We start from the raw sequence: 27,897 nt of genomic DNA on the forward strand, positions 1-27,897 counted from the left end.
AATGCACGGATCTTAAATTGAATGTTTTGACAAATGCAGTGAATCCGTATAATTCACACCTCAACCAACAGAATGTATCTATCCCCACTCCGCACACGCCCCCCCACCTCCCCCGCCAAAGATTCCTGGACCCTCGTTCAAATCACCTGCTCCCCAGGGACCACCAAATCTGGGCTCCGATTTCCGTTACCACACATTGGTATGCTAATGATAAACTGTCTTGCACTTTACACCCTATTCAAAAACAAGCCTGACTGTTAAGGTGGAACTCTATCCTCTCCTATTGTTTTAAAAAACACAACTTGAACACTTCCGGATTCGAGTTTTTAAAACGTTATTTTTAATGTAAATAACCACTTCTAGCTCCGGAGAAAAACGTAGAGGCACCTTCGTGAGCTCTTCTCTTTTGAAGCTCTTCCTTGACGTCTGGGAAACCAAGCTTACAGCCAACTTCAATGACTGCCTCGTGGTCCCCCAGAAGATAATGACAAGTGGGCGGAGGAGGGGGGCGGGGGAGAAGAGACTGGATCGCAAATGCCCGGAGACAAGGCGGCTCGCCCTCAAACCCGGCTCCGGGGCGCGAGGTGGGGGTCCGCGCCGCCTCCCCGCAGGCCCCGGCCGGTCGCGCGTTTCCTGCCGGGTTTCCTGTCCAGCCGCGGGCCAGGCGGGCGCGGGCAGGAAAGGATGCGCGGCCCGGAGCGGGCGGGGCGGCCCTGGCGGGCTCCGGGAGGTCCCCGCCCGCCGGTTGCCGCCCTCCCCGCGCCGTCGGGGGCGGTCCCGGGCGGGGCTGCGGGAACGGCGCGGCGGCCCCGGGCGCAGTCCCGGGACGCGGGATGCTCCGCCAGCAGCCTCGCCGCCTTGAAGTCGCTCGCCCTCCGCCCGCCTCGCCGTCCCGCCCGCCCGTCCCAGAGGTAAGAGGGACCTTCCGGAGGCGACCTGGGGTGCACCCCCGCCGCGGGGTCCCCGGAGGGTCCCTGGACTCTGCCGCCCCACCCTCCCCGCCGTGTACCGTCCCCTCCACGTACCCAGAAAGTGCCGTCTCCGCCTCTCCGAGTCCCGACTTTAACCTGCACCTGGCGCAGGCGTAGCCGAGGGACCCAGGCTGACCGCACGCAGATAGATGGGCGTTGAGTCCGGAGAGTTTGGGACCCTTGAAAATCAGCGTCTGGGATATTCTGCGTTTCAGAACAGGCTTGCGTCTTTCCAGAAAGAAATCCTTTGTGGGATACAAGTAGTATGAGATAAGTGCCGTTTTAGGAGGACTTTGGGCTAAGGACACCGGCCGCCTTTGGTTTCCAAACGTGACCTTGACCTGCGGGCCTGGGGAAAGCTGGGTGGACGCGGGGACCAGGCACCGCCGACTCGGCCGAATACATAAATGCAACCTGCTTGGAATTTAGGGATTTCCTTTTAATAAATATCATTAGACGTCCACACGAGCGTGTGCATGTTTGTCAGAAGGGACAGGATCACTTTTCCTTTTATTCTTTCCTAAGTCATTGGTCTCCTGAACCTCAGCGTAATTCAGTTTCTTTTTCTGAGTTCTGAAGACGCCCTAGGGGACAGATAAGCGTTTATCTGCAGTTTTCAGCAAAAGTACTGGGATCTGAGTTCTGCGTCATGTCATTGCTGCTGCTGATGCTAAGCCGCTTCAGTCGTGATTAGCCACTGAGAATATTCACAACTTGCCCCTACCCTGTAGCTGCTATGTTTAGAATGTCTAAACATTTCTGTATGTGAATGCTCTATATAAGTTTTTTTTCTTTAAATGTGTATAAAGGATGCTCAGGTTCTTATTTTCTCAAAAAACGATTAACAAGCCAAACACTGTAAGTAGCCAGTCATGGTATTGGGAACACCTGTTGAAAGAAAATAAGCAAGGTTTAAAACAAATTAAAGAAGCTCACTGTTTTCTTAAAAAAAAAAAGTAGTGCTTTTTTTTTTTTTTTTTAAAGTAGTGCTTTTTAAACCCAGTATTCCATGACATTCTAGGGTGCTCTGTTTACATCTTCATACTAACGAAAAAATCAGCATTCATTTTCAAAAGCTTGAGAATATTTTTAAAAAAATCCGTAGTATGCAAACCATATTATGTCTTATAGACCAGCCTGGTTTCAGACAGCCTGGATTATTGCATAATTCCATTTCCATGCAACTCTAAATATAGATTATCACTATTCCATTTTACTGAACTTTTTTATAAGAAAGAAAATGTGTTACAATCAGAAAATCAGTTGTTAAGAACTTCTTTGAAAATGTTTGTCATGGCATGGTGAAGTGAAGTATTAGCTGCTCAGTTGCCGACCAATTCTTTGGGACCCAATGGACTAGCCCGCCAGGCTTCTCTGTCCATGGGATTTCCCAGGCAAGAAGACTGGAGTGGGTAGCCATTCCTTTCTCCAGGGGATCTTACCAACCCAGGAATCAAACCCAGGTCTCTTGCATTGCCAGTGGATTCCTTACCCTCTGAGCCATCAGGGAAGCCTGTTTGTCATGCGGAAACAAGCAATTTGGGAGGAGTTAGTTCCACTTCTGGGGGCCAGAGATTGCTTGTTTCTTCTTTGGTTACTGAGTATCAGTGACTTAAAGGAAGCATTTTAATTGCCCTGTGTGCCCACCCTTGCCCCAGAGAGACAAAGATGCTCATCTGCTGTCTTTGGCCAGGTTTCCCAATTCATGTAAAAGGAAAGGATTGGGTCAAATCTGTGCCTAATTCCAACAAAACTGAATTTTCTTTTTTGGTTGTTTTTGGAGAGGGCGAGAGCCCTAATTGTCTGCATGATTACACTTCATATCTCTGCTTCTCTTTGAGGAAGTCCAGCATTTCCTTTTGCTCAACCAGCTCCTACAGAGAGAAAACTAATAGAGACAGACTTATTTCCTTTCCACCAAATTTCTGATTATTCCAATCAGTCTTCTTAATTCCCTTAATTCCTGCCTTATCTGAAGGGATGTGACATACATATATTTTGAATATAATATGCTTTTTAAAAACTTACTAAAAGTAGATTAACTGTGCATAATGGGGGGAATATAGATATTAAGAAAATATCTATTTGGTAATGTTTAGTATCCAATAGTTTCCTAGACTCAAGTATGAGAAAAACTGGCTCTTAAATGCCCTGCATCTCATTCTGTTGTGTAGTAGTGTGTTTATATCAAAGTAAGTGCCACTGCTCATAAATCATTCTGGACCATGGTCCATCAAGGTCTTCCCTGCCCTCCTAGGTGGTCTGGGAAGATTGCTGCCTGAAATCAACATCTCCTGATGCATGCCAGCCAGTAGCAACAAGTATTGGAAGGCTGCCAAAGATGATAGCTGTTTTGTCTTTAGAATGCCCTAACCAAGGGAAGTCAGGGCCACATGGAGTTCACATTTAATTGCAATAATCTGAGTATCTTTTATTTTTTTTTAAGGCTTAATAATTTTGATATAGCTCCTAGGCATTAAGAAATGGAGCAATCCAGATAACATACCAATTGTGTAAGACAGACAATGTTAATATAAGCCCATTTGTGGAAGCAAAGCGGGTCTACACAACAGATGCAAAAATTTGGCAAAATGTTAGTCAGTTGGTTAGCCTGCTATGCCATGCATATAAGTATGCAAAGATATATTATCAAGGTTGGCTATGAACTTCAATAAAATTAAGCAAAGAGCAACCAAGTCTCCACTTAAGGGTCCGCTATAAAGAATAAAGACTTGGTGTTTTGCAGAGAAAGTCTTGGTGTGCGCAGACCTGAATGTTCTTAGCGGGTGAGCTATAATGAAAGGAACGTGTATAATTACCGATCATTTCCCTGGGGGCAACAGTAAAGTCCTTCCTGTTTTCTTTTCAGTATTAACTAGAAAGTCTGACTTCTTAGAATGGTTTTGTCATCTCAGGGTTACTATTTTATGAATCACATTGAATAGAGCCAATATTTCTTTGAGGTTCTCCTTGCAGGTGTTTTTGAAAGAAGACTCTACCATTCGAATGTGAAAAAGGACATGAGGAGAACAAAGACCTGGGATTTTGCTGATCAGAATGAAACAAACGTTGAAAGACTTTTCAAATCTATTGCTGGTGGTGCTCTGTGACTATGGTAAGTGTTGAGTGCACCTATGCTGTGGGTCCCAATGAAGAAACAGAAATGGGAGGTTTTTAAATGCCTGAATGTTGATGCCTCTCCATGAAGGAGGCAGGGCAGGGACTCCAGTTCAGTGCCTTTTAAACCATGGTTCTTACAACCCTAGGTTCTCTTAAGGTTCTGCATTATTAATTCAAATTTCATTTAAAATATATTTTTAAGTTTTTTTTTTAAACTCACTTTCATTTCACAAGTCGGAGACAAGCATGTTGCCCTCACTTTGATTGATTTCCTAGTGTTTCAGTATTATACACTTGTGTGTGTACTGTCTTTTAGTTTTGTTTTTGTTTATTGTTTTGTTTTGACTGTGCCTCGAAGCATGTGGGATCTTAGTTCCCCAACCAGGGATTGAACCCACACCCTCTGCAGAGGAAACTCTGAGTCTTATCTGCTTGACCGCCAGGGAAGTCCCTGGGATTCATTTCTTTTAAAGTCTTTTGTGTGCATACTCGTGCATGCTCAGTCGCATGCTCAGTTGCTTCTGTTGTGTCTCACTCTTTGCAACCCCATGGACTGTAGCCTGCCAGGCTCCTCTGTCCATAGGATTCTCCAGGCAAGAATTCTGGAGTGGGTTGCTCTTTCCTTCTCCAGGGGATCTTCGCAACTCAGGGATCGAACCTGTGTCTCCTGTTATCTCCTGCATTGCAGGCAGATTCTTTACCACTGAGCCACTGGGGAAAACATTGCTCAAGAAATGAGTGAAGTGCTGAGGTGATCAAACAAACCTTCATATGACAGTATTTCATGTGCTGATTCTAATAACCATTTTTTAACAGCCTTATACAAAAAACTATAAAAGGGTACTTTGTTTCATAAAGAGAAGGACATGAAAAAGTTCTACTTAAATAGTCTGCGAGGATGTTTGTTATTGTTGAGAACAAAATATTTTACCGGCACATAAAAAAGTTGATTGAGCAGAAAATAAAGCATAAAAGTTGAGTGCAAAGGCTGCTACTAAAAATGGAGGTATTTTCATATATGTGGGGTTTTATCCCCTTCTCCATTTGAAATTGATCAAAATATACCATTAACAGTTAGATTTCTTTTGAAATCCACATGCTTATTTTGAGACACCAGTTCCTTTAAAGGAATGGGAGAGAGGAAACGAATGAATGGAGAAAACTGAACTGTAGCAGTCAGTTTGATGGTATGACCAAATGGTAGTTTTCTAAATGAGAATATATTCTTGCCTGTAGAAACTAGAGTTCAAGTGTAAGCAGCCAAGTTCCCTCTTCAATACACACCTTCTGTCTGCCGCTGTTGAGACTCATCAGTTCTCTTTCTTGTCCATTTCCAAAGGGACGTGTGTGTCTCTCTCATTGACTAGCTGCCCAGCAAATCAGAATCTGATCTGCCTCTGTGGTAACCGTATCCCTGACAATAGGTTTTCATTAATTAACTAAGTGTGGTGTGCTTCTCAGTGTTAAAATGCATCACAGAACCATTCTGCCCCATTGGATGCAGATGAATATAAGCTTTGTTCCCAGTCCTTACTCCTTCCTTGGGCTGCAGTGAGCACTGGAGGTCAGCTCTGAACCCGCACAGAAGCTGCATCAGAAGCAACTGCCTTCCTTAACTCTGAGTCACCTCCATCCAACAGGGAGCACTCCTCAATGTGTATGTTGATGAAAAAAAACCAAAAACTATTGTGGTCTTTCAAGTGTCCAGATCGATCCAAGTTTTATACGTTTTATTTCACCTCGTCTTAAATAAGAAATGAGTGAAGTGCTGAGGTGATCAAACAAACCTTCATATGACAGTATTTCATGTGCTGATTCTAATAACCATTTTTTAATATCCTTGAATAGTCTACTTTTTCTTTCTTAAAAAACTTTTATTGGAGTATTGTTGATTTACAGTGTTGATTGGTTTCTGCTGTATAGCCAAGTGAATTTGTTTTATTTTTTATTGACGTATAGTTGATTTACAATGCTATGTCAGTCTCTGCTGTAGATTGAATGTATTTAAGGACTACCAGCCCAGCCAACACATTGAGGTCCTTTGGGCATATATGACATATATAATTACTGTTATTATATTAATATATTGTATTATCATGTATATATAAGAAGACTTACAAATTCCTACTTACACATGTTGTTTTTCAAACCAAAGGGCACTGCACTTTCTTAAATCTAGAATGCTTCCTACCCTAGCCACAGGCCAGTTGATTGTTGTATTGCCAAATTCTGTCTCTTTTGGTATGTATTTGGATAGGGTTCAAAATAGAAACAAGGATTCTTGTGTGTCTGTGTTCTTTCTGCTTTTTACTTCAGCTGCTCCAGTGGGTCTCTTTTAAAAAAAAAGATATGATTATCCTAACTAAGGGATACTTTTGGGCTAGTAGTCATCTATCTTGCCTAGGCCTGTTACTATAATGTCATTAAAATCACCAAGGACATGCTTAGCTATTCCATGAATGTTCACTCTGTCCCCTGGATTAATCCATGTAGGATAGAATGTCAACATTTCATATTCATCTTAAAATTTCTGCCTTATACAAACAAAAGGCACTTTCTTTACTGATAAAAATACTCACACACTTGTCTTGGATGTCAGAAAGCAGTAACTTAACAGGTACAGCTGATCATTGGACAACGTGAGGTTTAAGGAGTCTGATCCTCTTCACAGTTGAAAATCCTGATATAACTTATAATTGGCCCTCCATATCTGCTGTTTGCATCTGCAGATTCAGCCAACCACAGATCATCTAGTTACTATTTACTGTTGGAATAAATCTGTGCATAAGTGGACCCTTGCAGTTCAAACCCATGTTGTTCAAACATCAACTGTATATTTAGAGTCGTCCATGTTAAGTCATCTAGAGTACTTCATATTATATCATTTGAATGAGGCTTTCTTTCACTTCACCGTAAACCTGTGCGTGTGTGGGTGTGTGTGCACGCATGTGCTAAGTTGCCTCAGTCATGTCCGACTCTTTGCAACCTTATGGACTGTAGCCCGCCAGGCTCCTCTGTCCATGTGATTCTCCAGGCAAGAGTGCTGGAGTGGGTAGTCATGCCCTTCTCCAGGGGATCTTCCTGACCCAGAAATCAAACCTGCGCGCCTCCTGTGTCTCCAGCATTGCAGATGGATTCTTTACCACTGAACCACCGGGGAAGCCCTCACTGTAAACCTATTTCCTGCAAATACCTAAATACTACAATATGACTAAAGTGAGCAAAGTGAAGTGTTGGATTTTTATCATGAGAATTGTCAGTTGTTACTCTTGCCTTATTAGGTTTTCTTCGCAGATAGATTCCATTGTTGACTGTTGAGAATTCAGAGTACCCATTCATTATTTTGAACAAGAACCATGAAAGATGGAGATGAAGGACCTGAGCCATTTTAGAATGGAAGAGGTTCAGGGCCCAGCTCCCAGGGTTAGCTCTCAACATCATTGTATGTCATCCTTGGCACAGTTCAAACTTCTCTTGTGTCTAAGATGCTGTTTTTGTGGATGTCATCGGTACTGCCGCTCAGATATCCCTTTTGAAAATTCACTGTGACCATTTCCTTGCAGTTCTGGGAGAGGCTGAGTATCTCGTGCTGGGGGAGCCGGGCCATGTAGCGCTAAGCAACAGCACGGTGACCGTGGATTTCCATGGCGCCAGCGGGACGCTGAGGAATGTCTCTGTGCTGCTGGTGGAGGCCAGCTCCAACCGGACTCTTACCACCAAATACGTCCTCACCAACCAGTCCCAGGAGACCCTCGAGTTTGAATGCTTCTACTTCAAGGAGGCCGGCGACTACTGGTTCGTGATGACCCAGGAAGTGACAAACAGCAGCCCCCCGGCCCCCCCGAGGGAGAGGAGCGCCTTTCTCAGGGTGGAATGGCCCGTCTTCCGCGTTGACCTGAGCAGGACGTCCAAGGCAGCCGAAGGCACCTTCCAGGTGGGACTTTTCACCAGTCAGCCGCTGTGCCCGTTCCCCGGGGACAAGCCTGACATCTTGCTGGACGTCACTTTCACCAACAGCCTCCCGGAGGCGAGGGCAGGTCAGGCCCCGCCGCTGGAGATTAGGGCCAGCAAGCGGGTGGAGCTCGCTCAAGGCCAGTGGGTTGAGTTCGACTGCGCCCCCGTGGGGCCGGAAGCCTACGTCACGGTCACCGTGGTGCTGAAGCTGCTGGGCCGAGACTCGGTCATCACGTCCACAGGCCCCATTGACCTGGCCCAGAAATTTGGGTACAAACTGGTGATGGAGCCGGAGCTCACCTGCGAGGCTGGGGTGGAGGTCACGGTGCTGCCCCCGCCGTGCGTCTTTGTCCAGGGGGTGATCGCCGTCTTCAAGGAAGCCCCCAGACTCCCAGGGGAGAGGACCAATCGGCTGGCTGAAAACAGCCTGGCCTTGGGAGAGAGGAGAACAGTATTCAACTGCACTTTGTTTGACATGGGGAGGAATAAATACTGCTTTGACTTGGGCGTTTCAAGCCGAAGCCAGTTTTCTGCAAAGGAGAAGGAGTGCATGCTAATTCGGAGAAGTATAGGTTGGTATTACGATTTTAAAACCATTTTTTTTTAAAATGAAACTGGCATCTTCATGCAATCAAAATTATTCTTTTGAATTTAGATGAACTTGATTTTTCTATGAACTGTGCCATCATTTTTATGGTTCACTCCTCGTAATGTTCCAAATGATGTTAACATCCTTGTCTGAAAAATGAAGAATATTGGTAAGCATACCCAGCTCACTGCTAACTAACCACTGCAGGTCTCGGTTTGCCCACCAATAAAGTGGGGATGATAAGAGTATCTGCCTCAGAGAGTTGTGAGAATTAAGTGACATCAGTGTGTACATTTCTTAGCACAGTGCCTGGCATGTAGGAAGCACTGATAAACTTCAGCTATTACTACACTGTATTTTATTTTTTAGGTATGTTTGTTCTTTAACTTTTATTTTATATTGGCGTATAGCTGATTTACAATATTGTGTTCGGTACAGGTGTACAGCAAAATAAATCAGCTACATATATATATTTATCTCCATTCTTTTTCAGATTCTTTTCCCATACAGGTTATTAAAGAATACTGAGTTCCCTGTGCTGTACAGTAGGTTCTTGTTGATCATCTTTTTTATATAGAGTGTGTACATGTTAATCCCAACCTTCTAATTTATCCTCCCGCCACCCTTCCACTTTAGTAACCATATGTTTGTTTCAAAAGTTGGTAGGTCTGTTTTCTGCTTTGTAAATAAGTTTATTTGTATCATTTTTTAAGATTCCACATATAAGTGATATCGTATGATATTTGTCTTTCTCTGGATTTACTTCGCTTAGGATGATAATCTCTAGGCCTACCCGTGTTGCTGCAAAATGGCATTATTTCATTCTTTTTTGTGGCTGAGTAGTATTCCAATGTATATATATTGTTGTTGTTCAGTCACTAAGTCATGTCCAACTCTTTGTGACCCCATGGACTGCAGCACACCAGGGCTGTCTGTCTCTATCTCCCAGAGATTGCCCAAGTTCATGTCCATTGAATTGGTGATGCCATCCAACCACCTCAACCTCAGCTGCCTTCTTCTCCTTTTGCCTTCAATCATTCCCAGAGTCAGGGTCTTTTCCATGAGTTGGCTCTTTGCATCTGGTGGCCAACTCAACTTTAGCATCAGTCCTTCCAATGCGTATTCAGGGTTTATTTCCTTTAGGATTGGCTGGTTTGATATGTAGCACATCTTTTTTATCCATCTCTCTGTTGATGGACGTTTAGGTTGCTTTCATGTCTTGGCTATTGTGAATAGTGCTACATGAACGTTGAGGTGCATGTATCTTTTTGAATTACAGTTTGCTCCAGATATATGCCCTGGAGTGTGATTGCTGGGTCACATGGTAGTTCTATTTTTAGTTTTTTAAGAAATCTCCATACAGTTCTCCCTGTGGTTGTACCGATTTATGTTCCCACCAACAGTGTAGGAGGAGTCTCTTTTCCCTGCACCCTCTCTAGCATTTATTATTTGTAGATTTTTTGATGATAACCATTCTGACAGGTGTGAAGTGATACCTCATTGAAGTTTAAGTTTGCGTTTCTCTAATAATTAGTGATATTGAGCATCTTTTCATGTATTTATTGGTCATCTGTATGTCTTCGGAGAAATGTCTATTTTGATTTTCTGCTCTTTTTGATTGGGTTGTTTGTTTGATATTGAGCTACTTGAGCGATTTGTATATTTTGGAGTCAGTTGCTTCATTTGCAAATATTTTCTCCAGTTCTGTGGGTTGTTTTTCATTTTGTTTATGGTTTCCTTTGCTGTGCAAGAGTTTTTAAGCTTAATTAGGTCCCATTTGTTTATTTTTGTTTATATTTTCACTACACTAGGAGGTGGATCCAAAAAAATATTACTGAAATTTATATCAAAGAGTGTTCTGCCTGTGTTTTCCTCTAGGCATTTTATAGTAGCCTGTCTTACATTTAGCTCTTTAATCCATTTTGAGTTTGTTTTTGTGTATGGTATTAGAGAATGTTCTAGTTTCATCCTTTTGTATGTATTTAGAGATTATGTTATTACATCATATGGCAAGTCAGAATTCAAAGCTAAAACCCAAGTTGTACTGAGTAGTGTCCCGCTTCCTCTAGAGGGTGTCTTCAAGTGTGTCTCTTTGCTGTCATGCGTGCCTCGTTATAAGAATGACGCCTCTTTAGTGAGAGTTCATAGCCGGATTTCTAGAAACTTCTTCAGATTTTTAATTCTTTGCACAAAGAAGTAGGGTTATTATGGTTCCACCCAGGCCCCAGGCTCCGTTTTGCATTTCTTTCCCTTTTCCTGGGTGCAGGTCTGGTCTTGGCAAGAGGTTAATCCAGCAGAGATGTTCCTGATCACGTACACATTCCCTTATCTACTTTCCCACTAGGCCCTGTGCTCCCTGATGGCCCAGGCCTCTGGGCATCTTCGGTGCCCCACGAGTTTCTTGCTCCAGATTTGCTCACTTCTACTGAGAAATGCCTGTGACTCTGTCCCTACCACTGGCGCTTCCCTACTTGTGGTTACCTCTCTCCAGCTTACATTCCATGGCCTGTTCCTTTGACAACTCCCCTAGCAATACCCCAAACGCCCCTGCCTCGTTGTCCTGACGCCCCTGCCAGCTGCCATCTGCACCCAGGCAGAGCGGGGCCACTGGGGGTTCACGTGCCTCCACTCCTGCTGGACCCGGCGTACCACCCCTGCTGCTCACGCCCCTGCTGTCCTCTTCTGTTCTGTTGGCCCTCCCCTGCTCCCCCCTGTCCTCACCCCCACCCCTGCCTCATGCTCAGAGCTCACTCAGCCACATAGAGCAGCTAGAAGCCATCAGGGACGCGCCTTCTCACTCTCCTACCGAGATCCCCATAAGCCTGCAGGCAGCCGTCCCATCCTCTCCTTTGCTGTCCCGAGAGGAGCAGCGTCTTTCCTCCAGTACGAGGTCACCCTCCCCTCCCCTGGGGATCCCAGCCCCTCTGCTTTCTCCGGAACCTTCTGTTATTCATGATTACCCTCCTCTCCTCCATCTCTAACTGTCCCTTCTTTACTGGCTCATCCGCATCAACTTTGAGATGTCCCCAGTCGTCTCAGCTGAAAACAAAACAAACTTGCCCCTCATCTCTTCATCCTCCTCCAGAACACACCATCTTCCTCTCGTCTTCCTTGTGTGGCCCTGGGTCTTGAAAAAGTCACCTGTACTTTGGGGTTTACTTCCTCACCCCCATTCACGTTGCAACCCACTCCTGACTCACACGCCTGCCCTGAACATGCTCTCATTAAAGCAGCCAGTGAATGACTTCTTGGTCCCCAAATCTGGGATGTTTCTCATCCGTGTCTTCGTTGACCTTTATTCTGTGACATCACACTCGCCTTGTTTGCCTCCTGCCCCTCTTGCTGTTCCTTCGGGGTCACCTCTGCCGGTCTGTTCTACCACCATTGCATCCCTTAAGCCTCGGACTTCTATTCGGCCTTCTGTATCTTCTATTGGAACCTCTGCGTCTTTTCATTCTTCTCACAGTTGCTAGGTGATTGCTGTCCTGTTGCTGATGGCTCAAGGCTAGCGTCTCTCACCTACATCCAAGAGCTGAACAGTTGTCCCCCGATGTCTTCCAGGCTCCTCAAAAGCAGCATGGAATTGGACCCATCAGCTTACCCCCTAACACTGCTCCTCAGTACAAGGCTCCACCCATTTCACTGTTTGAACCCCAAACTCAGGAGCCTTCCTCTTCTTCACCTCCTATGAACAAATCACTAGGTCCTATAGGTTTTGTTTCTTCGAAAAACCCCTGAATCTCTCCATTTCCACCGACACCCCTTGCTTTAAGCCTCTCCCATCTCCCAGCTGGACTCCTTCTGGCTGTGCTGTGCGCCTCGTGGGATCTTAGTTCCCAGTGCTCAGCCGCGTGCGTGCTCAGTCACTTCCACCCTGTCCGACTCTGCGACCCCATGGGCTGTAGCCCGCCGGGCTCCTCTGTCCGTGGGATTCTCCAGGCAAGAATGCTGGAATGGGTTAGCATGCCCTCCTCCAGGGGATCTTCCCCACCCAGGGATCGAACCCACATCTCATGTCCCTGTGTTGGGAGGCGGGTTCTTTACCACTAGCGCCATCTGGGAAGCCCCCCACCTGGACTCTTTTAATAGATCCCTAGTTGTTTTTCCCCCATCCCCTTCATTCTCTCAAGGCAGCCAGAGAGGGATTGTTGAAAATTCAGGTCAACTGAGGGCTATTCCCGTGCTTGAAACTTGTCAGTTACCTCACTTGACACCTTACCCATGAGGATGAGCATCCATGTTCCCTCCGTGGCGAGCTGCCCCTCACCCCCTACAGTCACCATCCATGGGCTGGAGACTGGGTACCCCTCTGCCACCTTCACTTGGTTACATTAACCCATCCCCCAAGTCTCCTCCTGGGTACCCTTCCTCGATCCCAGTCTTGGTAAACTCCCTGGTATAAACTGGCCCAGCATCCTTAGACCCTCCTTCATGGCATTTATCCCTCTGTCACTGCTTGTTCAGTGTCTTTCTCCTCACATTTCCACACCTCCCTGAACTCCCGATTGCAGGAGCTCATTTGCCGACAAAAGCCGACTTGTGCTGCCATGAAGCTTTTTATGATGTTTATTTGGCCCACTTCATATACCTGGCACATTAACAGGTGCTCAGTACATATTTAGTAAAGGGAAAGTTGTACTCTGATGTGACAGGTCTCAGCTAGGTATCAGTGGAAAAACAGTTATGTTGATTTAATCTTTCGAGATGTGGTTGCCTTTTCAAAAGAAGTTGCTAAGATGGAAAAAAAAAATTTTAATTGACTGAATTTAATGGAAACAAGGGCTTCCCAGTGGTAAAGCACTAGTGGTAAAGAACCTGCCTGCTAATGCAGGAAACATAAGAGACTCGGGTTCAATCCCTGGGTCAGGAAGACCCCCCTGGAGAAGGAAATGGCAGCCCACTCCAGTATTCTTGCCTGGGAAATGCCATGGACAGAGGAGCCTGGTGGGCTGCAGTCCGTGGGGTTGCAAAGAGTCGGACACGACTGAGCCCATACACAATGGAAACATACCATGGGCGGGCAAAGGAGTTCAGGCCACTTGATGGAAGACCTTGGGAGCAGGAGGTCTCCGTGTTGGTTCCTTCTCCCAACTGTGGGGCTTCCTGCTGACTCCTCCACTGGTGTCTGAAGACTGAGTTCTCCCCCAGCCGCAGAGGGAAGACCCTGGGGTGGGGGGTGGGCGGAAGGGGGAGTAGAGCTCTGTGTCCAGGCTGAGGGTGCTCAGGGTTCCCTATGGGGCTGCAGCCACTAGACACAGCCGGGCTGTAGGGCTGGGAGGACCTTGCGAGGCTAAACGCTCCTGGAATCCCCAGATTCTCTCTCTCTGTGTGGCCACCCAGCAGGGCTCTGCTTGGCTGGTCGATGAAACTTATGCTAGTGATGGAAACTCGGTGCCTTTGTGTTTCTAGTATAAAAGTTAATGACTAAATCAAGTTCTCTTCATTTTCCATTTAAATTGCTGGCTCTGACCAGTAAAGACTGTCCTTGTTGCCAAATGGCATCATTCAGGGACCTCCCCCCCACCACATTGAGCCCACCATGAGCTGTGACTCTCTGATGCATAATGAATTTCCCATTAGTTCCTTTTGAAAAGGGAGAATGGGTTTGATAGTTTTGTCTGTTTTTCCAAATATGTCTTTGAACCTTAAACATGTACATACTAATTTACAGGAACAGGATAGTGTCAAAAATGATTATTTGTGATCTTCACTTATCCTACTTAGCGTGAATGTTTATGAGTTTCTCTGCAGAAATGTCATATGTGTGGTTATGAGATGCTGCGAGGAGAGTGTTAGTAATATCGGGCACAGGTGCTGTAGTAATATGCAAAAATCTAAATTGAGAAATTCTAAATCCTGGACTCATCTGCCCCAATGGTGTCAGATAAGGGATAATGGATCCTGTTTCTCAAGGCAAATATATATATAAAACATATATTTAGGGCTAAGTTGAGAATTACTGATAGAGGGTATAAATTCGTAGTCACATAGTGTTTTTGACAAGCAAAAATTGTAAATATTTAGCACATAGTTTTCTTGGGAATTTAAGTCTGTTGGCTGTGTTCTTGTTTCTCTGATTAGTTGGTCTGGTTTTTCATTCCGACTGTGACTGGACAAGAGCTTTTGTCAAGAATAGGAGTCCTGTCATCCTGTTCCTGTTGTCTTATTTGCAGGTGCTTAATTACTGTTTCATCTTTAATTCTTTGCCAGAATCTTTTTAAACCACTCATCCACTTGGTTTACCTAAAACTGGAAAATATAATTTAATATAAGCAGGCCCTTAGATGCTTTAATACTCTGCAGTTCTCTGACAAGGAAGGAACCACCTTCCACTTGGTGGAACTCCTGCTCTTCCTTTGGGATTTTTTAAGAATAGCTGACATACTGTATGTGACCATTTGGTATAATCACATTCATGTAGTGATTACTTTGCACCAAGAGCTGTTTTAGGTGCTTTATGAATATTAGCCCATTTAATCCTTATAATAACTGTATGAGTTAGGTTTATTTTATTGTCAACTGTATAGGTAAAGAAAGGGAGGCATAGAAAGGTTAGGTTAGTGGCTTAAAAACTACTGGTGAACAGACTGGCTTGAGCATTTTTTTTGGCTGTGCGGGGTCTTCGTTGCTACGTGCAGGCTTTCTCTAGTTGTGGCAAGCAGGGGCTGTTCTCTAGTTGCAGGGCACAGGCTTCAAACTGCAGTGGCTTCTCGTTGCGGAGCACAGGCTGTAGGGTGCAACCTCAGTCACTGTGTCACACAGGCTTAGTTGCCCTGTGGCATGTGGAATCTTCCTGGACCAAGGATTGAACCCATGTTCCCTGGATTAGCAGGTGGATTCTTAACCACTGGACCGCCAGGGAAGTCCAGCATTTGCTATATTACTGATATTCCATGCTGCCTACTATACAATCATCTGTCAATCTAATATTAAGTAATAGGAAACTTTTTGATTGAAAAAAAGTTCCAGTATTTTCCTCCTCACTTCATTAGTTCATCTTGTGCTGCCCACCCCTCTTGAAGACATGTAACCCACTTTGGAGCCCACTGGCCCAGGCATAAGCATGCGTGGTCTCATGTGAATGAGCCTGTGTCAGGCACAGAAAATCCGAACTGCTGATCCAAGAGTCTTTGCTCCCATGGCTTCTCTTAGCTACTCACTCAAATCTCTTAAATTTTCTTATAAGCATGTGTTGTTTAGTTACATTAGACTCATGAGCAAAATATCTTGCAAATGTGAATATTTCATACTCTTCAAATATTCTTGGAGTGGAAACAAATCTCCCTTTCCCTATTCTGAACACATTTTGCTTATTCAGATTTAATATCCTATAGAGTGGCCTGTAAAGCATTTATCCTGGCCAAACAGGTTTTCTATGTAGTATGAATGCATGTATGGACATCTAAACAGGGCAAAACAAACAGCCTGTCATTCATGAAGGAAGACTATTTAGAAAATTGGTCATCTGACTCTCCATTTCTACTACGTTTATTATAGCTATCCAGTCAGTCCCCATTTGCTAAGTGTTCTCTCCAGTGTTTTTAACAGAAATCTTCAGGGAACAAATAGAGTTGTTTAAGGCATTTAAAATATTGCCTGATTAAATTTGTTCATTGCTTTGAGTGATTTCTCTTGTTTTCTGTTTGATTAATTTGGTTTCGAAGTAAAAGAACTAAAACTTAGTTTAAATGTTTATTTTTTTTTCAATGGCTAATGGTCCTACCAGCCATGATTTTGCTTTCAAAGGAAAAAGACACATTTCATAATGAGATTTTTGACATTAAGATTCATGCTTTTACCAGAACTTTGATTTTTTTTTTTTTCTGGCTCCTACTAATGGAATTTTTGTTTTTGGTTTGACAGATGACTATATATTTACATAATATCTGTGTAAAATAAAGGGTGGGCTTCCCTGGTAGCTTAATGGTAAAGAATCTACCTGCCAATGCAAGAGATTTGGGTTCGATTTCTGGTTTGGGAAGATACCCTGGAGAAGGGCATGGCAACCTACTCCAGTGTTTTTGCCTGGAAATCCTGTGGACAGAGGAGCCTGGCAGGCTACAGTCCATAGGGTCCCAAAAGAGTTGGATGGGACTTAGAGATTAAAAACAACAATAGCGCGTGTAAAGTAGAAGAGTTAAGAAAGAATAACAAAAGTATTCTTGGCTTTTGTAATCTACCTTTTGTGGTCTTAAATACAAGGACAAGAGAAGGATAAACTATACATTGACTTAATTTGCCATTTAGAGGTCACAGTAGTGGAATTCCCAGGAGATTTTTCAGAAATAAATCACAGTACTTTAGCTCAGAGAGACTTACTAGGAGCTTCCCAAAGCTTTACAAGCACTGGAAGCGTAGTGTCTGAACAGCTGTGAAGCTCCAGGACAAAGCTGGCTTGTTTTTCAGCCATCTGAGGAGCTGCAGTGTGATCTAGGAGACACAGAACCAATATTGTGTTCAGTTGGAACTCTGGATGGAACATAATTACCACACCTCACTTGACATTGGTCCAGGATACTGGTTTGTAATGCTCCCACTCTTGTGAAAATCCAAGACTTTTAATTGCTGTAAAGAAGTCATATTCCATGACTCACTCCAAGGATTGCACCACTTGGCTCACCTGAGAATGTATCTGCCCTGCATGTTCTCCTTATGTTTTTGTAGTGCTTTGTACACCCTTGACTGCATGATGAGTTTTGTCCATAATGAAGAAGAGAGACTTTTATGCACAGGATGTTTTGGTGCCTAGTGTGGGCATGACCTGATAGATCTTGGGATTGGATGGGTGTTGATAGAGAAGGGACGTAGGATAATTATTTATAGGGGGCTATTCAATTATTCTATCTGGCAGTGATTACATATATGCTTGGGGAAGAAGTTTGCATTTGCCAATCGATAATGACTGTGTTGGATGTTTTCTGTACGTATTTTGAAGCTCTGATGTTAATGCAAGTGTGCTCACTTACTCAGATGTCTTGACTCTTTGCAAGCGCTCTGGTGTTAGGTGCATCCCTATTTAGGGTTGTTAAGTCTCCTTGCTGAATTGACCCTTTTATCATTATGTAAACATCTCTCTTTATCCCTGGTAATACTCCTTGTTCTGCATCCTGGGCTTCCCTGGTGGCTCAGAGGGTAAAAAGTATCTGCCTGCAATGCAGAAGACCTGGGTTTGATCCCTGGGTCAGGAAGATCCCCTGGAGACGGAAATGGCAACCCACTCTGGTACTCTTGCCTGGAAAATCCCATGGATGGAGAAGCCTGGTAGGCTACAGTCCATGGGGTTGCAAAGAGTTGGACACAACTGAGCAACTTCACTTTCTTTCCAATACTCTGTTCTGCAATCTACTTTGTCTGATATTAATATAGCCACTGAGTTTTCTTTTCATTAATGTTTTGAAATATAACTTCTCCTCTCCTTTTACTTTTAACCTGTTTCTGTATTTATACTTAAAGTGTGTTTCTTTTAAACAGCATATAGTTGTGTCATGGGTTTTTTTTTTGTTGGCCACGCTGGGCAGCATGCAGGTGTCAAATCCCTGACCAGGGATTGAACTCATGCCCCCTGCAGTGAAAGCCTGGAATCTTAACCACCAGACCACCAGGAAGTCCCTGGGTTATGCTTTTTTATCCAACCCCACAATCTTTGTCTTTTAGTTGGTCTTTAGATTATTTATGTTTAACGTTACCACCACGAGGGGTCTTTGTGATGATGCCGCCCCTCGCCAGTGGTAGAAGCTCTGTATTAGTCTCGGCCCCGGTTCTCCTCTCTAAGGGTGAAGCTTTCTCTCTTTTTCCATTCCTTGGCAGCACTAGGTCTCAGCTGGTGCTCTTAGAGTGACGGGGTTTCCTGCCCTGTGCCCAGTGGTTGGGGCTCTTGTTGGCAGATGGAGAGGAGGCTCTGGATGAGGTCTGTGTCTTCCCCACAAGCTGCTCCTCCCCTCCTCGGCCTCCACCTCAGGGAGGCTCCCTCTGGTCTTGAACCTGCCCTCGGTCCTCCTTGTGAACAGCTGGTGAGCTTCGTGGCGAAGAGCCTGCCAGTGGGTATAAATCCCCCGTGGGTGTGGCTCCCAGGGCTTCTGTATTCTCCTAGCCTGCACCAGGCCTCTGACAGTGCGTTACATTTTTATTTTTTATTTAATTACTTAATTTATGGCCCTGCTGGGTCTTTGTTGCTGCGTGTGGACCTTCTCCGATGGCGGTAAGCTCTGCTTGGGCTTCTCATTGTAGTGGTTTCTCTTGTTGTGGAGCATGGGCTCTCGGGCACGGGGGCTTCAGTAGTTACAGCATGTGGATTCAGTAGTTGTGGCTCACAGGTCTAGTGTGGGATCTTCCCAGACCAGGGATCGAACCCATGTACCCTGCATTGGCAGGTGGATTCTTCACCTCTGAGCCACCTGGGAAGCCCCTTCATTACATTTTTAGATGACTTCTTTTCACCAACTTGTGTGAGGCGTGGCATCTGCCCCAGGAAATAATGTTTGCATCCTGGCTTTCCTTGGAGGAGTCTGTCTTTCCTTATAATTCAGGCCATTTGGTTGTCCTGTGACCTTTGCTGTCTGATGGGTTATAGAATGGTTGCTATTTTATAAATTATACAGGCTTCCCTGGTGGCTCAGATGGTAAAGAATCTGCCTGCAATGCAGGAGACCTGGGTTTGATCCCTGGGTCGGGAAGATCCCCTGGAGAAGGGAATGGCCACCCACTCCAGTGTTCTTGCCTGGAGAATCCCAGGGACAGAGGAGCCTGGTGGGCTACAGTCCATGGGGTCGCAAAGAGTCAAACACACCTGAGCTACCCACATTTTTACTTCCTTTGTTGTAAGGGTAGCAGCAGTATTCCAGCTTTGCCCGTCTTTGGGAATGTTCCACGTTACTGACTTTTCATGGCCTGAGATTTGAGTTTTGCCGCTTCCTTTGGGTGCGCTGACATTCTGATTCTCCAGGTGAGTTAGCATTAAAAGCCTGGCCGGTGTCCTTGCAGAAACTTGGGGGCTGTGGCAGCCGTGGAGCCAGTGTAGCGCCTCGTGCGGGGACGGTGTCAGAGAGCGTCGCCGCGTGTGCCTGACCGCCTCCCCCTCCCGACCTGGCTGCCCCGGAATGTCCTCGGAGACCTCCCCGTGTTCCCTGGAGGACTGTGCTGGTAGGTATCCATCCTCCCGCCCGAGCCTCTCCCGGAGGGACTGCTGCACTCAGGCCTGCCTGGCAGTCGCCAGTCTGAGTTCAGGAGTGGACTCAACTGCGTTGTCAGTGCTGCTGGCTGTACCGACTCTCTGCCCCTCACTGTGTCTACAGCTGGGGCTGGCTTGCCAGCAAGATGGCCGGGGACTTAACACTGTCAAAAATGCGAAGATGACAAGGACATCGGTCTAAATGAAATGTTCAGACATACAGAATCATTTTTAAAAATGCAAAAAAATGGGAGGGATGATCATTTCTTCCCAAGATTTCTTGCTGTTTCTCCCTCCTTTAACTTCTCTCCATCAAAACTTGGGGGGGGGGGGGACTGTGGGGAAACATTAAAAAATTGGTTTTTTCCTCCTCATCTCCAAGAAGTCCCAGGGAACCATATAGACCAATTGTCCAAAATGGGGCAAGACGCCCTGCCTTATCCCCTGAAGGGCCCTATATTTGTTCTGTACTCCCCTGCCCAGGAGGAGAAGGTGGGGCATTTCACGTTGACATCACCTGGAGGCTGGCCCTTCCTTCATCCTCCTGAGCACCTCGAAGGCCCACACTAGCAGGTGCTCAGTGAGGACTCGATGTGGATGGTCTGGTGGGGGGCTCAGGTTCCTCAGCTGGGTTTGCTGCAGCTTATGGAGCTGAATCCCATTCATTTCCCACAGGTTACAATAAAAAGGAATCTTTGCTCTTTGCACACACCATCCCCCATCTGAGACACAGCCAGCTCCCCATTTAGTTGACCAGCCTTTGCTCTGGTCCTGACCCTTAGGTGAGGCCCCTCTCTCCAGTCCTGACTTCTTCCATTCTCCAACTCCAGGTTGAAAACCACCCCTGGTTCCTGTCCCTTTGGGACCTGGAGGAGTTAGATGTTTTCTGTGTTTGATCTCAGAGCACCTTGTTGAGCAAACCACCAGCATCTGGCAGTACCTTGACCAGTGTCCCCACCTGTGACCTTCCAGAATCCTGCTGTCTCCTCTTTGCAGCCAGTGCTGTAGGCCTTGTTCCCTTTATTCCAGCATCCTAAGACCATTGTCTCTCCTGTGATTTTCCTATTACAGCTTCAGGCGCAGGCTGTCCTCCCAGCCCCCAGCTTTCCCCTCCTCTTTCATCAGCCCTGGGCCCCACCCCAAATCTGTTTCTCCAGCTGTGTCTCATACTGTCTTCTAAGGCTTTCTTCTCCATCTGCCCTTTTCTTTATAAGTCCCCTTACTCTCCATAGCTCCTTCCTTGTGTGTAACTTCTTGCTTTTCATTCTGGGAGGGCATGCTGTGTTAAGCTATTCCATCTAGAGTTCCATGATACTCAAATGAATTAAAAATCAACTGCCCCTGACTTTACTGCACCTTTAGCAGCGACAGCAATATCAACTATTTATTACATGTCTCACTCAAAACTCATAATAATTCTACAAGACAAGGATTCTTATGCTAGGCTCAGATCTTGAGAGCTTGATGCTGCCAGGCATTTTTTTTTAAGTGCCTTGCATGTATAAAGTCGCATGTCTCACTCAAAACTCATAATAATTCTACAAGACAAGGATTCTTATGCTAGGCTCAGATCTTGAGAGCTTGATGCTGCCAGGCATTTTTTTTTAAGTGCCTTGCATGTATAAAGTCGGTCCATCATTATCTCCATATACAGGTAAGAACTTTGTAGCAGAGAGAGGATAAGCCACCCGCCCAAGACCACAGAGCTAGAAAGCAAGGGACTAGATCTGGCCTCGCCCTAAGCTCCCTAACTTGAATACTTTGCCTCTATATATTACAGGTCAGTCTTGCTTTCTAAAAGCATCCTGGAATTAGCAATCATTTTTTGCGGCTGTGTGGTATTATTTCATGTTCTGGCATCTTAATCTCTTTAATCCTGGGTGGGAACTGGAAATTTGTGCATTATAAATTAGAAAAAAGGGTAAGTGCTACAAACACCCATGTTTCTACTATCAGTGGTCCTCAGATAAATGCTCATGTGGATAAAAATGATCATTTCTCCCGAGTGTTTCTGTCTCCGGTTTAGGCTGTTTTCTACTCCTTGGAAGTGTAAAGACCTGTTTGCAGGCTGCTTAGCATCAGGAAGCTCTCCTTCACTTCAGGGAAAGACAAGATGAGGCAGAGATGGGTGAGGTCAGCACCTCTGGGGCTTTTCTCCAGCTGTGGTTTTAAAGGATTCCAACCAGAGTCCAAGGTGACAGCTAAGAGGCCTGTCATGTACGTTTGCCACTGACGAAGCAGCCACTGCAGACGAAGACATGATCAGCCAGGAAACAAATCTTTCATCATTCAACTATTTTCACTTGTTTGAAAGCCTAGAGTTCTGTTTGGTTTTGAAAGGATGTTTTTATGCCAAGGTCTGAGTGAAGTTCTACATTAATTTGGCCCTTCTTGTTCACTGCAGCAGTGGGTGGATCCAGTAGCCATGTACCCACATTCCATCAGATGGGATGTTGAACATTTTGTTACGACCTTTAAAATAATGAATCAATTACTGAATATAACATTGACTGAGTACCAGCTCTATGCCAGTTATTGACTGGAGTTGGAACTATATAGGTAAGCCATGTCTCTCTGTCTGGAAGGGGCGTATGATATAGTAACTTAGCAGACACAGAAGCAGGCGTAACATCCAGTACAATAGAAGATACCCACAGCTTGCTGTGGATACTTGGCGACAGTCTAGGTTGGGAACACCTCTGTTCTTGGAAGAAGTGATGTGTGAGCTGAAGTTTGAAAGCTGAATAAGCGTCACCTGGTGAACTAGGTGAGAAAGGGAGTTTTAGCGAAGGGAGCGATGGATGAAAGCTCAGCAGATGATGGGCCCCTTAAGGAACCCAGAGAACTGACGACAGTCTGATGTGGCTGGAGGACAGTGTCAGGAAGGAGGGATATAAATGAGGCTGGACAGGGTCATTCCCTGGCAGTCCAGTGGTTAAGACTCAGTGCTTTCACTGTCAAGGGCCTGGGTTCAATCCCTGGTCAGGGAACTAAGATGTTACAAGCTGCGTAGCGCTGCAAAACACACACATACACACACACACACAATGAGGCTGGACAAGCCAGATCCTGAGGGCCCTTGAAAGAATGGACCTGTGCTGTCGAGGGCTCTCTCTCCTGCAGTGTGGAGTAGAAATCAGAAGGGGCAGGAATGGCTGCAGGCGGCCTGTTAAAAGAGTTTGTCATTGACCCAAGGCGGTGGGATGTGGAGGAGAGGATTCAGCAACTCTGGATGTGGCAGGCGTGGAGAGGGGAGCATCCCGGGTGAAACCTAGGATTCTGTTGCTGGCAACTGCATGGACAGGACACCATTCCCTTGAGATGAGATACATCAGAGGAGGCGCAGGCTCTGGGGGAAGGTGCTGAGTCCTCGGTGTGTGGAGGTGGACGTTTGGTGGGACATTGATGGAGAGAACAGTGCTAGTAGAACCAGAATGGGATCTGGCTCTCGCTGGCTCCAGAGTCCATGCTCTTGTCTCCAAATTAGATACCTGTTGAAACCAAGAGGAGAAACAGTCACAGGAAGGGTCAGACAGGAGCCGATGCCGCAAAGCTCAAGGACTGTCAAGATGGAGCTCCTTGGCTAGTAGATCTTAATGACTTCCAGTCGGAGGTGGCCCATTGGAAACCTGGGGGCAGGTTGCAGGAGCCAGAGAGGGTGACGTGGAAGCCGTAAGTCAGTGCACACGGACCTCTCTTTCTGTAGGTTCAGCCGGGAAGACGAGCGAGGTACGTCTGTAGCAGTAGTCAGAGTTCTCGGAAGGTCTTTGAGAAGAGCTGGAGTGTGTTTCTGTGGAGCTTCTCCTCCAGGAGAAGCTGGCGATAACTGGCGCATAGGGAGAGTCCCCCTGGAGAAGGGTGGCCTAGAGCATACTTGGTGGACTCATCCTTATGGGAAGACACTGCTCCTCCTAATTCCCTAGAGGAAGAGGTAAACAGAGGTGTGACAGCTGCTCAGTTCATGCTGGAGGGGAGGATGGCAGAAGAAGCCCGAGCTGCACTCGCTTGATAGCTTCTCATCTTCGTGCTGCAGCAGACCACCGAGGAAGAGGGTGAATGGGGCAGCTTCCAAGTAGCGGGGGCGGGGGGGGGAAGCGAGAGCTGGTTAGGCACCCGTGACAGGGTTGTGGGCGGCCAGATTTGGGTGCTGTCAGTACACAGAGGCATTGGCCTGCATGGTCCATTATTTTCTCCACCAGGGCTCAGGGCCTGGGTGTTGCAGCTGAAAATCCACAGGTCTGGATTCATCTAGGAACGGACTTTCGCTGCAGAGCAGGGGAAGGGGTATAGCTCAGTATTAGAATGCAGAGAATTGAGATTATTGGCAGGAGAAGGGTTCAAGTGAGGGATCCTCAGTGCAGGAAGAGAAGTGAGAGCGGAAAGTGACTGGAGGAAGGGGAGAAACCGGAGGGGTTGGAGAATCAGATTTTGCAGTGAGGCTGAATACCTAGTGTAGGAATCATGAATGAATGAGAAGGGAGGAGACAGCCAGAAGTGGGCTGTGAAGGTTAAGAGCACCTGCAGAGAGTGGGAAGGGACGACAGCTTGGGAGGACACGAATGGTCCCAGCTCTGGGATGGTGAGGGAGCCTGGACCTGGGTGCTGCTGACTGATGAGTGTCTGGAAGTGGGGAGATGATAAGAGCTGAGGGATGGGTAGGGGGATGTCTGGGTGGATGGACATGGGCACCAGAAGAGTAGAACTTCTACACGGAGGTGAAAGAGTTGGTTGAGATGGCAGCCAGGGATGAGGAGGCTGAGGGACACGCCCTGCCGCTGGCTCTGCTTCTAATAAAGCTCCCACCCAAGAGTGGGTGGAGGAGGCTGTGCCCTGCAGGGGGGCCCATCCTCAGGTCAGGCAAGGAGACGAACAGTGTTTTGTGGAAAGTTTCTGGATGGTGAGGTCTTTGGCTATAGGTGTCTCATAGGGTGCAGTGGAAAGGGGAGGGGAGCATTGGGGATGGGTCCAGGAGATGACTCACAGAGCTGGGAATACGACTGGGGAAGAGAGACATGGGAAAGCATTGTGGCTGTGAAGCAATTACCCTCCAATTAAAAATAAATTTAAAAAATCATCTGGTAGGCTAATCCTTACCTGTTCCCCCTTTTGGAGGGCAGAATAGAATGTGGTGATTGGAGCTCACATGATTCGTGATTAATGGCTCTGCATGATCATGACTTGCAAGACCCTGATTGCTCCTGATACGTACATTAACTAGTTAAAAAGAGGGGAGGGGACAGGTGACTGGAAGGGCTTAAATGATGGACAGTGGCCTAAAAGTTGAAAGAGAGGTCCTGCCGGGTGGAACTGGGTGGTCTCAGGTTCCTGGGTACTTTTGTGGTAGTACAGGCTGAGGTCCCAGGTGGCGTCTGAGTCTTGGTGAAACATTTTGATGACTGTGGGACACACCAGATTGAGAGAATAGGGAAGGAGGAAAATCGGCACCACATGGAAGGGAGGGAGGAGATAGAGAGCTGAGAAAGCAGAAGTGGGAAAACAGAGGCTCCAGGACCTAGGAAAGCAGTTCCTGGACACGGGAGAGAAAACTTGAGTTGTAGTATATTGCCAAAAGACCTATTTTCACCTATTAATTTCTCTTGAGATGTGCACATGTAGCTGCAACCTGCCTAAATTACTTTGCATTTCAAGTGTTACTGGAAATTTTCCAACATGCATCTCAAAGGTACATTTAACTGTAGATATCCCATGTTTACCTTGCTCTACTGCTCAGTTGTGTCTGACTCTTTGCAACCCTTTGGACTATAGCCCGCCAGGCTCCTCTGTCCAAGGAATTTTTCAGGCAAGAATGCTGGAGTGGGTTGCCATTTCCTCCTCCAGGGGATCTTCCCCACCCAGGGATTGAAGCCACATCTAAGTCTCCCTGCATTGCACACAGATTCTTTACCACTGAGCCATGGGGGAACGCCCATATTTGCCTTACCTTAAGTGAAAAACCTTGATTTTCTACCTTGAAACACTCCTTCTGAGGCTTCTATGTAGAAATTTGGGCTCAAGTGTCAGCAGACGCGGAGTGTGGCCAGGAGTCACCCTGATTGTGGCCCATCTGGTCGCCACACTTCTACGGGTCTCTCTGTTTCAGTTTGACTTAAGTTGTCTCTAGAAATATGTACGACCAGAAGTCCTAGTCCTTGTTTATTTCACTTATTTAACTGCTAGATAATTACAGCAAGCCACCCAGAGACCTTAGACCAACGCAGAGAGAAGCATATCAGAGGATGCATTTGTTCCTTTTTTTTTTTTTTTTGTAGCTTTCCAACCATCCAGCCCATCTCCTCTCCAGCCCCAGGCTCCCGTGAAGTCCAACAACGTCGTGACGGTCACCGGCATATCTCTGTGCCTGTTCATCATCGTGGCCACCGTGCTCATCACGCTGTGGCGGAAGCTGGGCCGCGCGCCCAAGTGCAGCACCCCCGCCCGCCACAACTCGCTGCACGGGCCGGGCTGCCGGAAGAACTCCGACGAGGAGAACATCTGTGAGCTGAGCGAGCCGCGCGGCAGCTTCTCGGATGCGGGTGACGGGCCGGCGGGGAGCCCCGGGGACCCAGGCATCCCACTGACCTACCGGCGGAGCGTGCCGGCGCCTCCCGACGACGAGGCCTCGGGGAGCGAGAGCTTCCAGGCCAACGCCCAGAAGATCATCCCGCCCCTGTTCAGCTACCGCCTGGCCCAGCAGCAGCTGAAGGAGATGAAGAAGAAAGGCCTGACGGAGACCACCAAGGTGTACCATGTGTCTCAGAGCCCCCTGACGGACACGGCCATCGATGCCGCCGCCGCCGCCGCAGCAGCAGCGTCCCCCGGAGGGTCTGAGAGCCCCGAGGAAGCCACGGCCGGCAAGTTCCGGATCAAATCCCCGTTCCTGGAGCAGCCCCCTGCGGTGGGCGCCGGAGACAGGCCCCCCTCCCGGCTGGACCACCCGCTCTCGGCGGCCAGCTGCGCGGTCAGCCCCAGCCAGACCCTCCTCCGCAAGTCGCAGGTGAGGAGCCACCCCCGGGGGTCCCACTTCCGCAGGACGGCGAGCTTTCACGAGGCCAGGCAGGCCCGGCCGTTCCGGGAGAGGAGCCTGTCCACGCTGACCCCTCGGCCGACTCCCGCCCACGGCCCCAGGGCCCGGACCTGGGACCAGGCCGGAGAACGAGGCCGGCCTCCGAGTCGAGGTGCTACCCTGTTCCCGGAGAAACGGGACCATGGCTCAGGGGCAGCGGGGGCCAGTGGTCCTTTAAGCCCTCTCCCCAAACCCCACTCCCTGGGGCCGCCCCCAAGGAAACCGGACCTGGGGGATCGCCAGGCCGGATTCGTGGGGGCAGGTGAGAGACCCGAGCCTCCCCGGGCTCGGAGGGGGCCGTCCCCCAGTCACAGGAGTGTCTCAAGGAAGCAGCCTTCCCCCCCGGCGCCCAAAGATGGTTACCAGAGGGTCAGCCCGCTGAGTCCTTCTCAGGGCAGAAAAGACAAGTGTCAGAGCTTCCCCGCCCACCCGGAGTTCGCCTTCTACGACAATACATCCTTCGGCCTCACCGAGGCAGAGCAACGGATGCTGGATCTGCCGGGATACTTTGGGTCAAATGAAGAGGATGAAACCACAAGTACGCTGAGTGTGGAAAAGCTGGTTATCTAGACCGGCATCACCCCTGAGACTTAACACAGCGGGGTCCTGAGCCCAGATCCAGGGATCGGCTGCTTACAATGTTCTGTGGACTCTGGCGTGGACTCTTTTCAGTACAGCAGGACAGGATGTGGGGGAGGTGGTAACTCACAAGTATGCACGTGTGTTTCAGTTCATAAGAACTTATTTATCTCAACCCTTTTCCCTTCCTTAGCCTGTTTCTGTCAGCTTATCACTACTAACTATGATAATAAAATTTAAACAAGAGCAAAATAGGGCTTGGTCTCATGTGAGTATGAAAAACGACAAGATACAGCATGTGAGTGTGAAATGCTATGAACGCTTCCTTGGCAGCTTCCAACTGGAAACACATCTGAGCGTTTCAACTGTAAGAAGTGCTGAAACAAAGTAAGCTCGCTAACACAACTGTGAATTGTAATTTATTAAGTTATAGACATTTCAGAATTTGACTCCT

General features: G+C 47.0%; 1 protein-coding gene and 1 non-coding gene across 5 annotated transcripts; both read left to right on the top strand.

Annotated features, from left to right (window-relative positions):
• The first annotated feature begins 581 nt into the window (after positions 1 to 581).
• THSD1 (thrombospondin type 1 domain containing 1) lies at positions 582 to 27,699 on the top strand. 4 transcript variants are annotated; one of them, XM_043892232.1, is made up of 5 exons: positions 587 to 911; positions 3,948 to 4,086; positions 7,655 to 8,617; positions 19,615 to 19,773; positions 26,071 to 27,699. In XM_043892232.1, the coding sequence occupies exons 2-5, from the start codon at positions 4,029 to 4,031 to the stop codon at positions 27,432 to 27,434; spliced, it is 2,544 nt and encodes an 847-aa protein (XP_043748167.1). In that variant the 5' UTR covers positions 587 to 911; positions 3,948 to 4,028; the 3' UTR covers positions 27,435 to 27,699. The 4 variants fall into 4 exon arrangements, with proteins under 4 accessions (XP_043748171.1, XP_043748167.1, XP_043748168.1 ...); XM_043892233.1 differs by lacking the exon at positions 587 to 911 and adding an exon at positions 951 to 1,116; XM_043892236.1 differs by lacking the exon at positions 19,615 to 19,773 and having other exon boundaries at positions 582 to 911.
• On the top strand, positions 24,873 to 25,004 carry LOC122687136. Its single transcript, XR_006339037.1, has one exon. It is a non-coding gene; the product is annotated as a U8 small nucleolar RNA (small nucleolar RNA).
• Positions 27,700 to 27,897: the final 198 nt, after the last annotated feature.

Source organism: Cervus elaphus, chromosome 30, assembly GCF_910594005.1.
Source record: "Cervus elaphus chromosome 30, mCerEla1.1, whole genome shotgun sequence".
NCBI classification, from domain to species: Eukaryota; Metazoa; Chordata; class Mammalia; order Artiodactyla; family Cervidae; genus Cervus; species Cervus elaphus.

Excerpts from the sequence above, each read along its gene's own strand:
- THSD1 (XM_043892232.1), top strand. The coding sequence starts at position 4,029 with ATGAAACAAACGTTGAAAGACTTTTCAAATCTATTGCTGGTGGTGCTC. Across the intron at positions 4,087-7,654 it reads GGTGGTGCTCTGTGACTATG|TTCTGGGAGAGGCTGAGTAT; the intron begins GTAAGTGTTGAG and ends ATTTCCTTGCAG. Across the intron at positions 19,774-26,070 it reads TTCCCTGGAGGACTGTGCTG|CTTTCCAACCATCCAGCCCA; the intron begins GTAGGTATCCAT and ends TTTTTTTTGTAG.